The following is a 21,790-nucleotide window of genomic DNA, read 5'->3' on the forward strand; positions in this document are numbered from 1 at the left end:
TTTCCACAAGCATATATTTGTACATACTTGTGTGTAAAGGTAGCAATGTTACAGTGACTCTATAGTAAAAAAAATAAGAAGGTTTACTTTTATTCTCACTCCCAGGTTTTGAAGGAGGTGACAGTGAAAGCCCAGGCAGCAGAGCGAGTGAAGGTGGAGGTTCTAAAAGTAAAGGATAAAGCCCAGGCCATTGTGGACAGCATCTCAGCTGACAAGGCCATCGCTGAGGAGAAACTCGAAGCTGCCCGGCCGGCACTTGAGGAAGCAGAGGCTGCACTGCAGGTACAAAATTGTTGACTTCAAAGTAGACTATGTGAATGAAATAATGAAAAACCCACTTGGGATGGGTGATAAAGCCCTAAAATAATACAACAAAATGTCAGGGAATTTTGTCGTTAATGATGATGATACTTTTGTTATATCAAAAATATACAATATTTTGGATATGACAAATTTATCCTGTACACAATTTGACTGGATACATAATCGTGTACTTAGGTGCTACAAACAACCACATATATTTAAAATTATAGAAATTCACTATATTTATAAATCCATGAACTGTATGAATATGTATTTATATGGTGTATTTACTTGCTCCTGTTTTACTGATAATACATCTCTTTAAGGACAGCTAAGGGATAAAGATAGTCATCAAATTGATGTTTTGGAGCATAAAACATCAGTTAGAGTGGCTTAATGTCTCCCATACTGATAATTTTTCTCACATTCTCACTTTATGTTGCTTGAGAGTGTCATTTGGAGCACTCTGTGACTTGTATGTAGCTGCTTGCAGGCTTACAGCTTTCTTTCTATGCTGTCTCTAAAGCTAGCATGGTGCACTGGGGCCATGGGGCCGTTTTGAAATTAAAGCCAGTGTCCTGGGTAGAAGGTAGAATACAGATCTACTACGATGGCAGGTCTCTGGTTAGAATTTTTATCCCACCGAATCCGATGAAATCTTTTACTTCTAAACAGGAAACCCTCTGGTATGCCATTTACAGTATATACTGTAGATTTACTGATTCATTTTGTTGCATTCTTTGCTAAAGAGGTATTGCAAAATTGGGGGGGGGGGGTTACTATGGAACTCAGCGGTTCATGTTGAAGGAAAGACGTGATATTGATTGTAATCAAGAAAAAATATTTAAAAAAGAAAAAAGAAAAACAATATAATGTATACAAAAGAAATATATGTATATTTATTTTAAACCACAGAGTTTTGGCCAAGCTAAGCTGAATGATAAAATTTAGATTAATTGTGAAATTACATAGATTTTCAAAAAATGTATGAAGATGAGAGAAATAAAGAGATTGAAAGCTGGTAAGTCTGATTGTAGATAGATATGTAGATAGATAAAATAGATAGGTAGGTAGGTGTTTGATCATAAAACACAAGATATAATATTCTTTGTTTATTTATTTTTTTAACTCAGGTAATTGTCTTTTTAAATCACTGAAATGTTTGGTCAGAACCAGCTTTATTTCAAAAGAGTCGTATTTGTATTTATGCGGTGTAAATAAAATTTAGCTGGTTTCACATACAAAAAGACATGCAAATCTTAAAACTTGTGTCTGCATCCTATATTTTATTGGCAAAATAATCCCTCACATTGTTTTTCTCTGTACCCAACACAGACAATCAAACCTTCAGACATCGCAACTGTACGAACACTTGGTCGCCCCCCACACCTGATCATGCGGATCATGGACTGTGTGCTGCTGCTCTTCCAGCGGCGGGTCAATGCAGTGAAAGTCGATCCGGAGAAGAACTGCAACACACCGTCGTGGCAAGAGTCGCTTAAACTCATGACAGCTGGCAACTTCCTGGGTAGTCTCCAGGCAAGTGATAAAAAAAAAAAAGGAATATACTGTATATAAAATGAGGCTCAAGTCAGGAAAGGAAGACTTGCTCACATATCTTGAAAGCACATGTTGGCTGGTAGCCTGCAGAGCCTGCATATTTATCATAAAAAGTATAAAACCCTCCTACTTGTGAAGAGCAAATCAATGTATTCTTTCTTTCTTTAGAGAAATTGTTGGAAGTTACACATCCAAATGATTATAGTGAGTTTGCTGTTTGCAAAACATGGAACAATTATATATACATGGAATAATTATATATACTCGCTTCTATATATACTGTAGAAACGAGTATAGAAACTAAATGAATGAATTTATTGTACAGTTCTGTTTATATCCGCATGGAAAATAAAATTCCAAAAGAGATCTCAAAAATGTTCCATTTACTTCTCCCAGACAACTATGAGATCTATAGGATGCCAAACTGAGGCTAAGGCTTATTTCTCCTGTATCTTGGTTTTTTCTCTGGAGCAAAAAGATGCACTAATTCTCAATTTAATCTCCTTTTAAGTTTCAGAAGGGATCTCAGCAAGGCCTACTTTAATTCTCAGAGTGTCTAATAGTTTCACCCATTTTTCCTCGTGAATATTAGGAGAAACATGAGAAACATTTTATACATAGAAACTAAAAATGAGACAGAGGTGAGAATCTTAAATTTGTCTCCTGAGCAAGGTTTGAGCAGTAAAATTTTCCTCGGTTTTGTGTCACTAAATCACACCAATAGCAGTTACTTTAATTTCCCTGCGAGGATCAGAATCAGCATATAAATTTAAAATTAAATTTTTTTTTAAAAATGAATGACGCTTGCAGCAAGTGTTCTATGTTGTGTTTATCTTAGTAACTTGCCTTGTTCTCTTCATATGTCTTCCTACCCTAATCCCCGTCTTGCTCCGCCTTGTCTTTTTTTCTCTTCCTTCTACTTTTTTCCTGGTCTCCTGCTTCTCAGGTCTTTCTGTCTCTAGTGTTTACCACCTTCTTCACTTTCAGTGTTTGATTCTATCAATGACCACAAAGACCTCTTTCTTAATTTCCTGTAGTTGTACAACTAATGTATATAATAGTTAAGTCAAACATACAGAGTATTTTGTATTAAAGCTTGCTTGCTTTTGTTTATCTATTATTCACCCCTTATTTTTCTTTGCTACTCTGTATTTCTTCATCTTTATGCCTCTTTTCTCTTTGCAGCAATTCCCCAAAGACACCATTAATGAGGAAATGGTGGAACTCCTACAGCCTTATTTTGCTATGCCTGACTACAACATTGAAACAGCAAAGAGGGTATGCGGTAATGTGGCTGGCCTCGCATCTTGGACAAAAGCTATGGCCTCCTTTTTCTCCATCAACAAGGAGGTCTTACCTTTGAAGGTAACGTAACAATTTAGTAACTAACTGCGTAGTTAACAATGTTCCACATGCAGTTGCACTAAACTTAAAAACAATAAATTAACAAAAGAACATTATACAAACAACAGTAAAGTACTAAATACAGTACTAAATTATGATAAACCTCCTACACGAATTGTAACAGACAATTACGACTGACACGCAACAATGTTAATGAATTAGAAATATCTACTGTAGGTCATTTTATAAAAACACACAGGTAGCGATGCACCTGTCAACAGATATGTGTAATAGTAAAAAGTAAACACACAGTCCCAGATCAGAAACCATGGCTTCCTGCTTTGATGAATTAGGAACAGTTCTAGTGGAGGAGAGCCGTTGTTTTTCTCCAAGAAAGCCCCAGGTCACAGAAATAACACAAACTGTCTCTGATATCAATATGAATTTATTCATATGCCCTCATTTTGGCAGCCACAATCTACTGATGGTGAGACCACTAGAAATACCTCAAAAACTGTCTGATGGAAGTAGAGTTTCATCCATTGATTATGATCATGCAAAAATTAAAAGTGTCTCAGATAAAGCTCCCAAAGCATGTTTGAATTCAATTTAAATGAGTACAACCCTCTAGGCAGACAGCTTGTTCATGAAAGTCTAGTCACAGTCATGAGTCCCGAGTGTAAATTGACATATTAGAAGGAACTTCTAATTATTTTCTAGAAGTTTGTAACATTAATTTATGGCTAGATAAGAATTTAATTAATGTGTGTGTGTGTGTGTGTGTGTGTGTGTGTGTGTGTGTGTGTGTGTGTGTGCGTGCGTGCGTGCGTGTGTGTGTGTGTGTGTGTGTGTGTGAGTGTGTGTGTGTGTGTGTGTGTGTGTGTGTGTGTGTGTGTGTGTGTGAAAAGAAGCAGTTTCCTTTGGATGATAGCCTTCTAATCTCTATTATTTTGTCATTGTTTCATATGGCTAATGTTAAAAACTTACAGATGTGAACATTTTAAATCAAAACATTCAAAAGAAAATTGTATTTGTAAAAATAGTTCCAGAATATAATATGAAAACTTTACTTACAGTATGGGCTGTTTACACCAACATGACTACATTTATTTTACACTCCAGCAGCACTAATGAATTGCGTCAATCTTTCTGGCAAGATTTATTTTTCCTTGGAATTATTAATTTCACATGTACAACAGAGAGGTGCAGAGCTGAATGTTCTGTTTGCAAATTCATTTAATAATGTGTCACACACACGCACACACACACACACGTACACACACAAACACACGCCTAAACTCAGTGATTTTATGTAAATGTCCTTTTCTTTCCAGGTTGCTTTTCTACCAGTGGAGTTTGTCAATGCATGACAATAATTTCAATGTGAATGAATGCAGTGATTCTATAACTTACTAGAACATCTGCTCTCAATTTTTCTGTTTGTTTTTATTTACTTATATCTTCTGTCTTTGTTATTTTAAATTCTAAATTAATCCTTCAGAACCCCCCACCACACACACACACACACACACACACACACACACACACACACACACACACACACACACACACACACACACACACACACACACACACACACACACACACACACGCACCTTCTCTAAATCTTCCATTGTTTTCTTCAGTGATTCCTGTGCTTCTCCACTGTAGTCCTGCCATGCCTTGCCCTTTCGCATCATTTCTGTTTACTTTACATATTGGGGCGGCAGTGGTTCAGTGGTAGAGTGGGCGGTAGAGCGGTTCATCCAGTGTTTGATTTAGTTTGATTCCCGCTTACACACAAAAAAAAACCACCCAGCTCACCTCCGGAACACTGCCGTGGCGTCTTTGAGCAAGGCACAATCCCCTTTTACAAGTTCCTTATTTGGGGCGCTCCACAAAGGGGCTGCCCGCCACTCTACCTCCCCCTGCATGCCTACAGCCCCCCCCCCCCTTTGTGTGTGTGCGTGTGCTACAGAGGCCTGTACATACTAACATGTATGCATACGTTTGAAGAATTCACTTCGGGGATCAGATTAGTATATAAAATAAAATAAAAAAATCTTCATTTCCTATAAAATGTATTCTTGCATCTCCAGTTTGTCTCTAAAAGCTTTAAGTACCTTCATCTACATCAATGACATTCACTTTTCGAGCATGTTATTTTTTATAGCTTTCTGATCTCGACAAAAAGTAGATCTTTGCCCATTCTTCCCAATACAACATTCTCTCCTTCCACATTTCTGCTTTTTTTTAATGTTAAATTCCCTCCAATATTTAAATGTCTTCACTTTATTATTTTTATCATTCTTAGTTCTCTAGGTAGAGAAGTTACTATGAACCTGTACAACAAAGGCTTAATAGATCTGTCTTTTTTCCTATCTCTACAAGGCGAACCTGGCAGTGCAGCAGAATCGTCTGTCCATTGCTAATGTGGACCTTCAAAAGGCTCAGGCTGAGCTGGATGCAAAGCAGGCAGAGCTGGATGTGGTACAGGCAGAGTATGAGAAGGCTATGATGGAGAAACAGGTCAATAGCTTATCCATGTCCTTTACTTTTCTACACAAACCGAACATTAATTTGGTTAAAAATTGAACCAGATGTAAATCGGATGTGAAATATCTGCACCTGCTTTCATCATCTGTCAAGTTAATTTTGGTTCATTTTTAGGGATGAAAGACACAGGTCCTAACCAGTGTAAGCTTCTCAGCATCTGCAAGATTAGTTTGGTTCAGAAAAAAGAAACTTCCAACCAGAGTGTTAGATCACCTAGCTCGCCTAGAAGAAATGATACTTACTATTTCCTTGCAAAATGTTTGATAAAAACTCACGTGGAATTTGTGAATGGTGGTGTCAAAAATCTCATTAGGACTAAAATCTTCTTTCAGTTTACCTGCAGCACGCAGCGGGAACTAATGTGTCCCCCAGGAAATTTAACAAATCTACCCTAGTGGCCCTAATGCTATTTACAAGAAATTACTGGGCCTGATTCTGAACCACCAATCAGAGCCAAGAGGATGGTCTGCCAGACTGCATGCTGTTCGCAGACATCCTCTTCCTGTGCATGCATAGCTGCATCATCTGTGGGAGAGGCTTTGGAGCTGGCGCTGGAGCTTGGTGTGGATGTGTGGGAGTGGATTTGGTTTTCCACTCTCAGCTCTTTGTGTATTTCAAATTTTAAATTGTATGTGCTTCTTTGAGAGTTGGATTAAAGAATCAACAATATTTAAAATACTAATTATGTTCATAATCTCGTTATTATTTTTGACATAATTTCTAGCAATTTATGGATTGGGGCTTTTGGTACTAAATTGCAACAGTACCGTAATGAATAAAGGTGAAAATCCACGAGTAAGACGTGTGAAACTGTTTTTTCTCTTGACATTTTATCTGCAAGGGGGAAAAAAAATCATTCATTCTCATTCAGTATCGCATCTGGAGGGTTATGACTTCATCACATCACCAAGGCCAACAGTAAAACCTTGCTGGCGTTTCACAGCTGAGTGTCAAATGAAGCCATTGGCGCCAGTAACTTTGAGACACACATTTATTGTAATACATCCAGGGTGTGGCTGAAAGGTTGACACATCTGTACTGATAACTTATTCAGAAATTATTCAGAAATTTCAATGTCAGTGTCAACTATGACACATCTGACAAGATCTGGTGGATAAACAGAAAATAAAATAAGACTCAGGTTAAAAAACTACAGAACCAGTTAAGTTTGTCTAGTGTGTCTTCATCAATTTCATTATAGGCACTCTGTTCATTGATGAAGCGCACCATGTTATTTGAACAGCATGTGCATCGACACTCACTGATTAAAACATCAGCCAAAATTGACTGTTTTTAAGGTTTTGTGACTAAGTTTTTCATCTACAGGAACCAGGAGAGTTCAATGTGAAATTTGCTCTAGTCTTTGATGTGCTTCTCAAATAAGAGAATGTCTGTACCAAACAGTTTTCATCGATGAAACCGATATTGTTGCCATAGGGAAAAGAAACTCAGCATTGCCTGTGAGCTGCTGATAAAGAGGAAACGATGCGTCTGCTGACCTCTTTTCAAATAAAAAACAACAACGTTATTTTGAAGTCAGAAAGGATAAAAAGGCTGATTACAATGTAAAAAACTAACCAAGCATGCATTATCACTGGACTAAAAGATGCATTCACATTTCGTGTAGTGAATGAGTGACATGTAAAGAGTGATAAAGAATGCATTAAGTGTATCCATCATTTGTAATACGAATCATCTTATATTGAGTCTTTTACAGATACAAATGACAAAAAAAATGTATTTCTGTATGTGTATTAACATTTACTCTTTATGAACATACTTTTGATGGAAATAAACATAATTTGGCATAAATACAGACATAAAGAGGATAATGTGTGTAATGTTTGAATGAGTTGGAGTGAATAAACAGAGTTACAGTTGGAAAGACAGACCAAAAAAAAAAACACATCAACCTTCTGAATTGTCTGCTTTCCTTTAGATGCTGCTGGAGGATGCTGAGCGCTGTAGACACAAGATGCAGACGGCGTCCAGCCTCATCAGCGGTCTGGCTGGTGAGAAAGAGAGATGGACAGAACAGAGTAAAGAGTTTGCAGCACAAACCAAACGTCTTGTTGGTGAGTCTTGAGCCAGATGTGAATGTTATCAGCAAAATACTCCTTCATGAATTCAAATTTCTGTCATCTTATGAAGAAATAAACATTTCTTAATCATGAATTAACATAACCCAACACACCTAGTACTGTTTTCAGATTGTTTTTATCCTGAATTTTTTGAAAGAAATATCTAGATATGAATAAAAGTATTCCTCAGCTTACTTGGTTAATTGGTTCCAGGAGAAATTACAGAAGTGTATTCAGCTTGTCTCAAGGCTAAACAGAAGATTACCATTTCCAGTTATTTATGAACCTTACTTATGAACATTTTTCTCTAATATTTGTCTAATTTTTCTTTAATATTTGTCTAATACAAATCTATTTTAAGCTTACAAACAATTAAAAACGTTTTTTGATATAGCACAGAAAAACCGTTGCCGTCTCCTATGTTGCCCTCTCATCTTCAGCTGCTTCTTCCGCATTGCAGGTCACAGGGACTGCTAATAATATGATATTATGTGTATTTATTCTCATTTATTGTAGAGTAAAATGATATTTTAACAGTTTACTAATGTTTTTACATTACAATAACAACGTAAACCAAATTATACCTGTACTGTCCCCCTTCTCCAGGTGATGTTCTCCTGGCTACAGCATTCCTCTCTTACTCTGGACCCTTCAACCAGGAGTTTCGTAATCTCTTACTCAGTGACTGGCAGCGGGAGTTGAAGCAGCGTCACATCCCATTTGGAAACAATCTCAATCTGATTGAGCTACTCACTGACACACCCACTGTAAGCGAGTGGAACCTGCAGGTTGGTGATTGATTGTTCTGGTAGCTACTGATCATCAAATATATTACTGTTTACTGAAGTGTTTTTGGTATCAGCATGGTTTCTTTTTATATTTTTCTACTAACTAATAGAAAATTTAGCATTAACAACTGACAGAAATACAGATAAATATTTGCAACATTTTTATTCACAAGAAACATTCTACTTCCTGGGAGTTTTTCTAGATCAGTTATTAGATTATTGTCGATTGTTATTAATGCCTTAATTAATTGTCACTCAAAATTTAAAAAAGAATGTACACAGACAGAATAAATATCATTCATGTAGAATTGCGAAATATAAATATTATCAATAATAAAGTGCTGGTGTTTGTTCTAGAACGTATCCTCATTCAGTTAGGTATCTTCTGTCTTACAGGGCCTTCCCAGTGATGACCTGTCCATTCAAAATGGCATCATTGTGACCAAAGGTGCCCGCTTCCCTCTTCTTGTTGACCCCCAGACTCAAGGTAAAATCTGGATCAAGAACAAGGAAGCCAGGAACGAGCTGCAGGTTTGAGATTTTTTTTTTCTGGCGTTTGTTTGAAGCATGTGAACTGTAAGAATTGATAATGATGATGATGCTGACTGTATGTACACGGTACTGTATATACTGTATGTATAGATAGATGGATGGCAGGTCTCTGGTTAGAATTTTTATCCCACTGAATCTGATGAAATCTTTTATTTCTAGACAGGAATCCCACTGGTATACCATTTACAGTATATAGATTCACTGATTAATTTCGTTGCATTCTGTGCTAAAGAGGGATTGCAAAATTGGGGGGGGGATTACTATGAAAGTCAGTGGTTCAATTTGAAGGAAAGATGTGATATTGATTGTGATCAAGAAAAAAAATAAAGAAATAGAAAAGCAATGCGATGTATATAAAATAAATATATATTTGTTTGAAACCACAGAGTTTTGACTAAGCTAAGATACTGTAAATGATAAAAGTTAGAGCAATTGTGAGATTACATGTTTTCATAAAAATGTATGAAGATGAGAGGAATAAAGTGACCGAAAGCAGATAAGCCTGATTGTAGATGATTGATGCAGTTAATTTAACAGTTTACTCGCCTGTCATTTTATATCTTTATCCATTTTCTGACATTGTTTGAAATAACAGATGATCAGCCTCTGCAGACTTTTTAATTTACTGCAGAGTTCTACATGCATAAAAAGATCAGCCAAGGTAACTGGCCTTGTTGCGTAATAATCTCTGAGTCAGGTGAATGTGTTGGGCACTCTTATTACAGTATATGTCCTGAATATTCACTTCCTGTAGCAGTGGGTTTAAATCCCTTCCACTTTTGAAAGGTTTTCTATAAATGCGTCAGCTTAAAAAGTGATGAGTTTAACTTGTCACTTTTCTAAGACAAATCTAATCCTTTCTATTATAGGGGGAAATAGGGAGACCTCAAATATTTCTACCTTCCTTTGACCAAAATTAGATGCTTATCATGATCAAATTATCATTTCTAAAATACGCTTTGAGGTCTCTCAGTCAGGTAAAGTGATATCGTAGTAAAACCTATGTTCTTGACGTAACAGATCTTTTAGAAATTAAAATTAGATTTTTAAAGACAAAAATGTTCAGATAACTCATAGTCAGTCAGTCAGTCAGTCATCTTCAGATTACCACCGCTATATCCGCCACAGCGGGTCATGGGGAGCCGGAGCCTATCTCGGCGGTATAGGGCATGAGGCGGGGGACACTCCGGTCACGACGCCAGTGCACCGCGGAGCCAAACACAAAGACAGACAACCATGCACACACACACACTCATTCCTACGGGCTATTTGGGACGGCCAATCAACCTGGAGCGCATGCTTTTGGAGGTGGGAGGAAGCCGGAGAACCCGGAGAGAACCCACGCAGACACGGGGAGAGCATGCAAACTCCACACAGAGAGGGACTCGAACCCCGGTCCACCGTGTTGTGAGGCGGCAGCGCTAACCACACACACACACACACACACACACACACACACACACACACACACACACACACACACACACACACACACACACACACACACACACACACACACACACACACACACACACACACACACACACACATATACATACATATGTCAATCAATAATGTCTCTATTGTTCTTCCAGATCACTTCATTGAATCATAAGTACTTCAAAAACCACCTGGAGGACAGTTTGTCTCTTGGGCGCCCCCTTTTGATTGAGGACGTAGGAGAGGAGTTGGACCCCGCTCTCGACAACATACTTGAAAAGAACTTCATCAAAACTGGGTCCACTTACAAGGTAAGAGTGCTGAAATGACCCTCTGGAGACCTTATGTCCCAATTTTTTTTTTTTAGAAGAGTGTGAAATTGACTCGTGGTGTTTTTGGCTCTGGTTGAGATGTTGGGACAGGTCCCACTTGCCACACCAATTGTCACATCTGTGCTGCCACAGATTGATTAGCTCAGACTTGGGGTGTCTAAAATGTAGCAACATGGCTATGCATGTAAAAGGTGGCAAAGTTCTTTGACTTTGAATTTGTTTGGAGGGGGATGAATGAGTTGTTTGTGAACTGCTTGTGAATTGAGAACAATTCAATATCCACATTATTAGGGCATTTAATAAGCACTTGAAGTAATTTAAAATGAAATTCAATAGACAAATCAGTCTACATATAATAACTAGCCTCACTCAAACAGATTTTCAATTTCAATTCTAATAAATTACTTCATAATGAGTGTCTGATTAAACAACATTATATTTTCTTCATAGAGTGTCTCACAGGTCTTCAGGTCCAATGCAATCATGTGATATTGTGCTTCCATTCTCTCAGCTAGTATTTTATTTTCCTCTTTTCATTGATGACATTGGGCAGTCAAAATAACATCTTTAAACGCCATCCTAATTTCCTATATTGCACAATTGGAGATTATTACTTTTTTAAATTGAAGTTGTGGTTTGCAGGGTCCTTATTTTGTGAGCAATTTATGATTAAAATTATGTCCTTAGTGAAAGCTTTGTAAGTGATCTGTCGTTACGACAGGAAATACTGAATTGTGCGTTTCAGGAAGCAATAAACAAATTTGAAATCTCAAAGGGATATTTTTATCACACAAATTGCCTTTTTTGGCTCTACTTTTAGACAAGTGAAGTCACCTGAAAGGCATATTAGTTGTGAATTGTTCTTGTCCAGGTAATATTGTTTTCTTGTCACTGTACAGTACATCAAGAGAAATTAATTAGTCATCGTAATCACTTTTTCTTTCTGTGACTCACACATCAAACCAAATCAGACACAGTTAGAGGTTGTGAGAAAATGACTGAGTAAAAGTCTGCTTTTAGGCATTTCTCTCACTCATTCCCTCTCAACTCCTGACTGACACCGATTTTTCAGCAACTGACACTGCAGCTGCCACCCTCTGTCTGACTGTCTCACACTCCACAAACCAATCACACAGGCACACACACTGGAGCCACCATACTAAGCATGCACACACATTCATCCCTAAAATCACTGGAATAACCACACGTGTCATGCAGACACCTCATTTATCCAGAAATCTCTCAACCACCTAATGATAGGCTTGATTAGAAGGTTCTATGCTCTCCTTCCCTCGCTCTCCTGAAAGCTTAAAATTCTATTAATATCCTGATGTGAGGAGGAACGAAGGTGTTAAAGGCAGCTCCAGGGACAAGTGTACAGACGGATAATTAGAAGTTATACTGCCATGAGTAATTAAGTGCTGATCAGAGCAAACACAAGCACACATTAATTCTCACATAAGGCCTACACGCACACACACACACACACACACACACACACACACACACACACACACACACACACACACACACACACACACACACACACACACACACACACACACACACACACACACACACACACACACACAGACACACACAGGAAATCGGAGCAGCTTCATCTGCCCAGTATTTATTAACTAACACTAATACGTACTGATTTTCATCAAGTGTGTGATAATGTCATCTTCTTAAGGTAGTTTAGAAAGCTCAATAATCAGTACAATAAGTTTTCTTCTGTGCATTTGCTTTTGAGACATATACATATTTATGGGCATTTTTTTATGCTGACTTTAGTACTTTTCATTATGTTGACAATATTATGCACATACGGTTGAATGCTCTGGATGTCTTTCCCTCTCTCTATTTTGTGTTTTTCAGGTGAAACTGGGTGATAAGGAGGTGGATGTAATGAAAGGCTTCAGGCTGTATGTGACCACCAAGCTACCTAACCCAGCTTACACCCCTGAGATCAGTGCACGTACCTCCATTATCGATTTCACTGTCACCATGAGAGGGCTGGAGGACCAATTGCTCGGCAGAGTCATCCTGACAGAAAAACAGGTATAGTTACTAACAAAATGATCATTATAATTTTAATAAACATCTTTCGGTTGCGGATTTGCATTAGTTTATGCTGGGCTATTAAATTTCAGTATATTGTGACCGAGTAGATATATTTTTTGCTCAGTACAAATTTCTTAGATCCTTATAGTCTCCTTGAAACCCCCTTGAAATCCATTTGAATAAATGTTTGCAGTGCCTGCTCTGTACCTTATCTGCACCTCCTTTTTTTCTGGTAGTGTCCTTTGACACTAGCAGTGTAGAGAATCTACTGCATAACCAATGATTGCGGGCATACTAGATATTCATGAAAATAGACTTGATCTATTCATTTTGGGCAATTGATGTCCATTATAAGGGTGTCCAATGCCCATTGATTGCAGCTAGGAAAAGACTAGCGCTGCTTTATCGATACACCATTTGTTTCTAGTATTGGCTGATGACATCATTGGCTTATTTTCTGCATACAGAATATGGATTTAATCATAATGAAAGTCGGCGGTGAAAACTACATTGTCACAGTTCATGCAGCACCTACAAATCCATCCTCACAGATCAGTTTGTACTCAACCTGTACTCAAATCAAGGCATTTACAATGATATGAATGACTTGACTGGAGAGCTTCCTGGGATAACAGGACAGTTTTGATCGTGTAAATCACTTTGTGACCCCGCATACACACTATGTGTTTCTGGTACCTCACTTTTATACCAGACAGCTTCAGTTATGAATGGTATATTTATCTTATCTCTTTTTTGACAAAATTATTACCGTGTTAATGAAAATTTTTATCCTTGAGCATATTTATCTGTGTCGGTCCACCTGATTATTAATGTCTGGGTAAGCTAAGATAAATCTTGAAGGTAATTTACAATTACCTTTTTCACTCTAAGGTGAAAATGTCAAACGTCCAGTGTCTCATAATCTAGAAGTTATTTCCTTTCTTGTTACCAATTCGTGATCATTCAACACACTCTGACTCTTTGAACATAAGGACATCTTAGCCTTCATTCTACCTGATGTTACAGTTTTATTATGTGTCTGTGTGTGTCTGTGTGTGTGTGTGTGTGTGTGTGTGTGTGTGTGTGTGTGTGTGTGTGTGTGTGTGTGTGTGTGTGTGTGTGTGTGTGTGTGTGTGTGTGTGTGTGTGTGTGTATTTGTAGGAACTTGAGAAGGAGAGGACCGACCTGTTAGAAGATGTGACATCAAATAATAGAAAGATGAAAGAACTAGAGGACAACCTCCTCTTTCGACTAACCAGCACACAGGCAAGAAATAACACCTAAAGTAATGAGATAATCCTGTCAGTAGTCTTTTTACATATGAAGAAAGTTTGATTTCAGATGCTTCTTCAATTTATGAAGGAACTAGGAAAAAGAAGATGTTCTGAAATTCATCAAATATCTGGCCAGTGAATTAAGTCATTAAATGGACAGAAAATAGGAAAATGTATCTGTTGCAGCAAACTCGTTACTTCCAGATAAATTCTAAGGATAATGTTCATATTTTAATTCATTCATCTCCATGCACTCATTGAGGTAAATATGTTGTTTGTAGGGCTCACTGGTGGATGATGAAAGTCTGATTCTTGTCCTTGGGAACACCAAACGCACTGCTGAAGAGGTCACCCAGAAGCTGCAGATTGCTGCTGAGACTGAAATCCAGATCAACACAGCCAGAGAGGAGTACCGACCTGGTAAGTCATGACAACTGGCTCAGGCAGTTTGCAATTTAATTAACCTTGATCACGTTAAATGGGTCCATCTTTGGTATTTAATTCACATCAGTGATAAAACATTTTGATCAGCTTTACCACTAATGTATTTAATATTGCCACAATAAGGCAGAAAAAGCATTACGATTACGATCGTCTCGTCTTCAAGATCACTGATAGTTGGATGTATAGGCGGAAGTGGGTATAGGACTTTCTGTAATATTTCTGAGACATTCTTTTTGTCTTTATTTTCAGTGGCCACTAGAGGCAGCATCTTGTACTTCCTGATTACAGAAATGAGTATGGTTAATGTCATGTATCAGACCTCTCTGAGACAGTTCCTCGGACTTTTCGACTTGTCTTTAGCAAGGTAAGAACGTGTATGTATTGATTCTGTGGGCTTAACCCAAACATTATTTCTTTACAGCGACAATTTTTGTTGTTATCAGTTGAAACACAAATGCTTGCGGAAACAGTGTGAAACTCTTTGTCTTGTTAAGCTGATCTGGGTACTTTAAAAAATACCAAAACACAGATTTTCAAAAAAGGTCCAAATTGTATTGCAGGAATTTAAGACATATCACACCTTATAATTCAAGTTTCCAAAAGACAGAGACTTTCATCCAAGGTGAACAAAGTAATCACTGCTTTGTTTTTGTTTCAGCTACTCCACATTTCCACACAGGGATAACACAGGGATAATACTGACATGTGGTGTCAGAAGTTTTAGATTTGTTCATAAAGAAATTAATGAATGATGATGGTTATACTGCACCTAATTACCAAGATTCTAAGACATAAATTTCATTGTCTGTCCTCCCCTTCAATTGCAACTTGGCATCAAAAAGAAGCATTGTATAATTTGCATGCAGTTAATACATCCTCTTCTAACATGTGAGGTGGGGGAATAACTTTGTTCCCATTAGAAACCGATGACTAATGATTTCTGGAAGGTTTCCTGTCATTGTAACTAATGCTTAAGCATTAACCCTGTCTGCATCACAGTTTATACACATTTGTTACATGTATTTGACTGCGATGGAGAGCAACCGAATCATTGTTACTGCAGATTAAGCTGTCCTTTGACTATAAAGCTCTCTTTTTATACGACACCACTTTATGTTCTTTGCTGTTACTCCCATGTGTTTGAGGTGCCTTTAAACTAGTAAACTGTTTCCTTAAGAGTAAGTTCTCATCAACCCTTTCAGATAATTATGTCAGTATTCCCAATATCCCAAATAGCTAAAAGTAGCTTTTAAGTTGCTCCTAGGCTCAAAGACTACTTATGCCAAATACAGAACACAAAAACAGAATGTTCTGTGCTCATTAGGTTCATCATGCTGTTTGGCTTTAGTCTTGTCTTTTGGTAAAAAAAAAATTAAAACATTTTTCATTTTATTAAAGGAGTGCTCAGTGACAAATTATCTGCAAGTTTGAAATGAATTATGGTACCTAAAATGAAAATCTTGTTTAACAGGTCCTCCAAAAGCCCAATCACCAGCAAACGCATCACTAACATCATAGAGTTCATGACCTTTGAGGTGTATAAGTATGCAGCGCGGGGTCTGTATGAGGAGCACAAGTTCCTATTCACCCTGTTGCTCACTTTGAAGATTGACATGCAGAGCAACAGAGTCAAACATGAGGAATTTCTTACACTTATTAAAGGTAAGAGGAAAACGTTATAAGAGTTCTTGTGTCTTACTTCCTCTTGACCCTAAAAGCTATTTCTTTTTTTAACTTTGCTATGTTGAGACATTAGTATGTATCAGTATGAAACTTCAATCTTGAAGTCACTGAAGCCTGTGACTATGTGCTTCACTGCCATCTTCAAACCCCATAAAGCTCTTCAATGCACAACTAACTCCGACTTCCTGCTAACCTTCCTCAAATTCTAAATCCCCTCAAGGGCAGTGGCCTGAAGTGGTGAGTTTGAAATATCTAAAATGTGTCTGAATTTTGGAAAAAATTTTAGACACTGACACAGAATCAAGCATTGTATATGTCAAATATAATTCTTAATGTTTGCATGACAGTTGAGCTGCTGGAAACATTTATAAAAGCAAACGTTTCCAGGAATACACATGTAGCCATACAAATTGGCATGCCATTGGCCATCATATTCAAAACTCAACATAGAGCTTCAGAAGCTACAAGTTTCATGCCATTGCGGCTCATCTCAAATGAAACTCCTGATACCTGGGGTGGATCTTACATATTATGTGTGCTGTTTATTCACAGATTATTTACTTGGTGACCAATTAAAGCTTAATTGTAAGTCCATTGGTCCTGTCGTGGGTCACTGAGTCAAGGTATGGAGTGCCCCCTTTCTGCACAGATGAAAGCCATCTATGGATGCTATTGGGGCCAGAACAGACCGTGTGCTACATCCATGCAGCTTCGCCATCTGTCAGCTCTAATCCACTGAACCTGAACTCACACAAAGGGTTTCATGTATATTTCTGAGGATTGTGATTTTATATGTATTTATAGAATTTGTCAATTAGTATTTTTGTATTTTATGTAATCATTTTGACAAAAAAAATTTCACTTTTTGTTTGTGCGCTTGTGTTTATGTTTTCCAGGAGGTGCATCTCTGGACCTGAAGGCCTGCCCTCAGAAACCTGCCAAATGGATTCTTGAGATGACCTGGCTCAACCTCGTAGAGCTCAGCAAACTGTGGCAGTTCTCTGATATATTGGATCAGGTAACACACTTGTGCAACTTGAGCAATTTATTTTGGCCTAGACAGAAGTATATTACCATTATTTTAAATGTTACTAAACTTCTAGGTAACATTACTAATATTTCATCTGTCAAACACACAGACACACACCATCACAGCCTGAGGAACAGTCTTTCGTGATTATAAAATATTTTGCAGAGGTCTCCTTTGCTCAGTTAAGCATGTCATTGTCAGCTTTATCATTTATCGCTGTCACACATACATGCACATCCATCATAGCTGACAGTCACTCACTCAAAAATACATACACCCTTTGGAGTGACAGCTTTGTGACTTTCATGGAGTAGGTCCACTGGTCTTTGGAATTAACTTTGTTTGGACAAATTCTAAACCTATACTTTTGCTACAGCATGGGAATGCACACAAATGGACATGTGTGTGCTTCCTTGTATTACTTCATATACACAAATTATTCTGATTTAAAGGGAACAATATGATAGAAATACTGTCGAGGGAGAACTAAAGAAGGAAAAGATTATGATTTCAGTCCACCCAGAGCAGAGGGACAGAACCACCTCAGCCCTTATCTGACTGTCATCATGTTACATGCAAAAATGTGTAGTTACATTTTTCTTACACTCAACTTCAGCTTCCAAATGTGGATGCGGAATGTAAACATGCAGCCTCTCCTTTATCAACAACTATTGCTAATCTGTGCTTAAACACCTTTGTATATGCTAAATGGCACTGCTAAGTGGCTGATAGATAAAGTCTAGCAACTCATAGTTGTAAACATTCTCAACTGTGAATTTAAAGCAGGTTAATGATTTAGCTTACAAAATAAAAACATTAAAGAAGCCAATTGAAATCTAAAATACTTACTAACTGAATTACATGTACACATGGAAGAAACTGCATTTTTCAGTCTTGTCAATCGCAAAAAAGCACATGAAGCTGAGATCATCAATACATTTCAAATAACCTTAAAACATATAGTTAAGTGTATTTACAATTACTAACAAGCTTCAGATTAATAGCAGTTACACACAACCAGGTAGAGCACATACATACAAACATACATGTAAACATACAGAAACATATACGGTCTTCAGTCAGTTTCTTGTGTGCATGGAAACACAGTGATTAAGACACAGCATGATCACACTATCTTTGCATATGTTGTGTTACCATGCTTTCATGTCACTATCTCCAAACATTGCGTTTATGCTGATTCAGTACAAGCTGCTTTTTATGTGGTCAAATTAGAATGTGAGTTATGTGAATAACGCATGCATAATAATCAATTTGCAAATATTGTGTCAATTAAGAAATGTCTGGATTATGGTCCTAAAGTGCATACAATTATAATTACTGGTGATGTGCAAAGAGCTGTTTTTACTTTTCTTTCAGATAAGTCGAAATGAGAAACAGTGGAAGTCATGGTTTGACAAGGAGGCTCCAGAAGAGGAGGTGATCCCAAACGCCTACGACAAGACTCTTGACTGTTTCAGACGTCTGCTCCTCATACGCTGCTGGTGTCCTGACAGAACCATTGCTCAGGTATATGTGTCATGTTGATGTCTGGATGCAAACTTGTTGGCTTGGACTTTTCATTTTCAAATCATCATCTTCACTATACATTTGTTTCCAGTTTCAAAACTAGACTGTCATCGGATGTGTGCTTCAAACAAGGCTGCTCTTTTTTCTGTCATCACGCTCACCTTCACAGGAGCCCAATTCCCACTCATAGTTCTTCTGTACTCACCTCTCTGATGAATACCTTAAGCAGACCTCAAAGCAATAATGCAGTCAACTCAAATCCAATACTGAACTGCTAATGAAAGAAATAACAGCACAGTGTAGTAATCAAAGGTAATGTTTTCTACTGTTAGGTTTAGAAAACAGACGATAATGCCCCTCCTTGAGTCGTCACCTTATCGTGGTGGAAGGGTTTGTGTGTCCCAATGATCCTAGGAGCTAAATTGTCTGGGGCTTTGTGCCCCTGGCAGGGTCACCCATGACAAACTGGTCCTAGGTGAGGGACCAGACAAAGGACGACTCACAGACCCCTCATGATGAATAAAAACAATGGACCATGTTTTCCCTTGCCCAGACGCAGGCTACCGGGACCCCCTCTGGAGCCAGGCTTCGAGGTGGGGCTCGAAGGCGAGGGCCTGGTGGCCGGGCCTGCACCCATGGGGCCCGGTCGGGCACAGCCCAAAAGGACAACGTGGGTCCCCCATCCCATGGGCTCGACACCTGTGGGAGGGGCCATAGAGGTCAGGTGCATTGTGAGCTGGGCGGTGGCAGAAGGCGGGGACCTTGGCGATCCAATTCCCGGCTACAGAAGCTGGCTCTTGGGACGTGGAATGTCACCTCTCTGGCAGGGAAGGAGCCTGAGCTGGTGTGTGAGGTCGAGAAGTTCCAACTAGATATAGTCCGGCTCACCTCCACACACAGCTTGGGCTCTGGTACCAGTCCTCTCCAGAAGGGTTGGACTCTCTTCCACTCTGGAGTTGCCCATGGTGAGAGACGCCGAGCAGGTGTGGGTATACTTATAGCCCCCCGCTTGGGGCCTGTACATTAGGGTTCACCCCGGTGGACGAGAGGGTAGCCTCCCTCCGCCTTGGGGTGGGGGGGCGGGTCCTGACTGTTGTTTATGCTTATGCACCACCAAACAGCAGTTCAGAGTACGCACCCTTTTTGGAGTCCTTGGAGGGGGTGCTGGAGAGCACTCCCACTGGGGACTCCATCGTTCTGCTGGGGGACTTCAATGCTCACGTAGGCCCCCATCAGAACCCAAGTGGTGTTCAGTTATTGGACTTCTGTGCTCATCACGGACTGTCCGTAATGAACACCATGTTGAGACATAAGGGTGTCCATATCTGCACTTGGCACCAGGACACCCTAGGCCGCAGTTCGATGATTGATTTTTGGTCGTGTCATTGGACTTACGGCCGCATGTCTTGGACACTCGGGTGAAGAGAGGGGCGGAGCTGTCAACCAATCACCACCTGGTGGTGTATTGGCTCCGATGGTGGGGGAAGATGCCGGTCCGACCTGGCAGACCCAAACGTATTGTGAGGGTCTGCTGGGAATGCCTGGCGGAATCCCCCATCAGAAGGAGTTTCAACTCCCACCTCCAGCAGAACTTCACCCACGTCCAGGGGGAGGCAGGGGACATCGAGTCTGAGTGGACCATGTTCCGCGCCTCCATTGTCGAGGCGGCCGACCGCAGCTGTGGCCGTAAGGTGGTCGGTGCCTGTCTTGGTGGCAACCCCAGAACCCGCTGGTGGACATGGGCGGTAAGGGATGCCATCAAGCTGAAGAAGGAATCCTATCGGGCCTTTTTGGCCTGTAGGACTCCTGAGGCAGCTGATGGGTACCGGCTGGCCAAGTCCGTCCCTGTACGACCAATGTCAGAGTTTGGTCCACATTGCCGGCAGTAAGTCAGATTCGTTTCCAGTGAGGGTTGGACTCCGCCAAGGCTGCCCTTTGTCACCGATTCTGTTCATAACTTTTATGGACAGAATTTCTAGGCGCAGCCAAGGTGTTGAGGGTGTCCGGTTTGGTGGCCTCAGTATTGCGTCTCTGCTTTTTGCAGATGACGTGGTGCTGTTGGCTTCATCAAGCCGTGATCTCCAACTCTCACTGGAGCGGTTTGCAGCCGAGTGTGAAGCGGTTGGGATGAGAATCAGCACCTCCAAATCTAAGACCATGGTCCTCAGTCGGAAAAGGGTGGAGTGCCCTCTCCAGGTTGGGGATGAGATCCTGCCCCAGGTGAAGGAGTTCAAGTATCTCAGGGTCTCGTTCACGAGTGAGGGTACGATGGAACGGGAGATCGACAGGCAGATCGGTGCAGCGTCTGCAGTGATGCAGACTCTGTATTGGTCCGTCGTAGTGAAGAAGGAGTTGAGCGGAAAGGCAAAGGTCTCGATTTACGTCGATCTACGTTCCTGCCCTTACCTATGGTCACGAGCTGTGGGTTGTGACCGAAAGAACGAGATCCCGGATACAAGCGGCCGAAATGAGTTTCCTCGGCAGGGTGTCCGGGCTCTTCCTTAGACATAATGTGAGAAGTTCGGTCATCCGGGAGGGACTCAGAGTCGAGCTGTTGCTCCTCCGCATCGAGAGGAGCCAGATGAGGTGGCCCGGGCATCTGGTTAGGATGCCTCCTGGACGCCTCCCTGGTGAAATGTTCCGGGCACATCCTACCGTGAGGAGGCCCCGGGGACGACCCAGGACACGCTGGAGAGACTATGTCTCCCGGCTGGCCTGGGAACGCCTTGGGATTCTCCCGGAGGAGCTGTACGAAGTGGCTTGGGAGAGGAAAGTCTGGGCTTCCCTGCTTAAGCTGCTGCCACCGCAA

General features: G+C 39.9%; 1 protein-coding gene across 1 annotated transcript in view; it reads left to right on the top strand.

Moving 5' to 3' along the window:
* Window positions 1-21,790, top strand: part of dnah5 (dynein, axonemal, heavy chain 5) — a 94,861-nt gene that overhangs the window by 58,283 nt on the left and 14,788 nt on the right. The window contains exons 65-79 of the mRNA XM_068323518.1: window positions 106-282; window positions 1,639-1,842; window positions 3,049-3,228; window positions 5,599-5,736; window positions 7,703-7,838; window positions 8,451-8,632; window positions 9,029-9,163; window positions 10,780-10,935; window positions 12,838-13,020; window positions 14,185-14,289; window positions 14,579-14,717; window positions 14,991-15,105; window positions 16,213-16,403; window positions 17,321-17,442; window positions 18,832-18,981. Coding sequence (XP_068179619.1) covers window positions 106-282; window positions 1,639-1,842; window positions 3,049-3,228; window positions 5,599-5,736; window positions 7,703-7,838; window positions 8,451-8,632; window positions 9,029-9,163; window positions 10,780-10,935; window positions 12,838-13,020; window positions 14,185-14,289; window positions 14,579-14,717; window positions 14,991-15,105; window positions 16,213-16,403; window positions 17,321-17,442; window positions 18,832-18,981 — 2,313 coding nt within the window. The remainder of the gene's footprint in view (window positions 1-105; window positions 283-1,638; window positions 1,843-3,048; window positions 3,229-5,598; window positions 5,737-7,702; window positions 7,839-8,450; window positions 8,633-9,028; window positions 9,164-10,779; window positions 10,936-12,837; window positions 13,021-14,184; window positions 14,290-14,578; window positions 14,718-14,990; window positions 15,106-16,212; window positions 16,404-17,320; window positions 17,443-18,831; window positions 18,982-21,790) is intronic.

The sequence above is a fragment of the Antennarius striatus genome, chromosome 9, assembly GCF_040054535.1.
Source record: "Antennarius striatus isolate MH-2024 chromosome 9, ASM4005453v1, whole genome shotgun sequence".
NCBI classification, from domain to species: Eukaryota; Metazoa; Chordata; class Actinopteri; order Lophiiformes; family Antennariidae; genus Antennarius; species Antennarius striatus.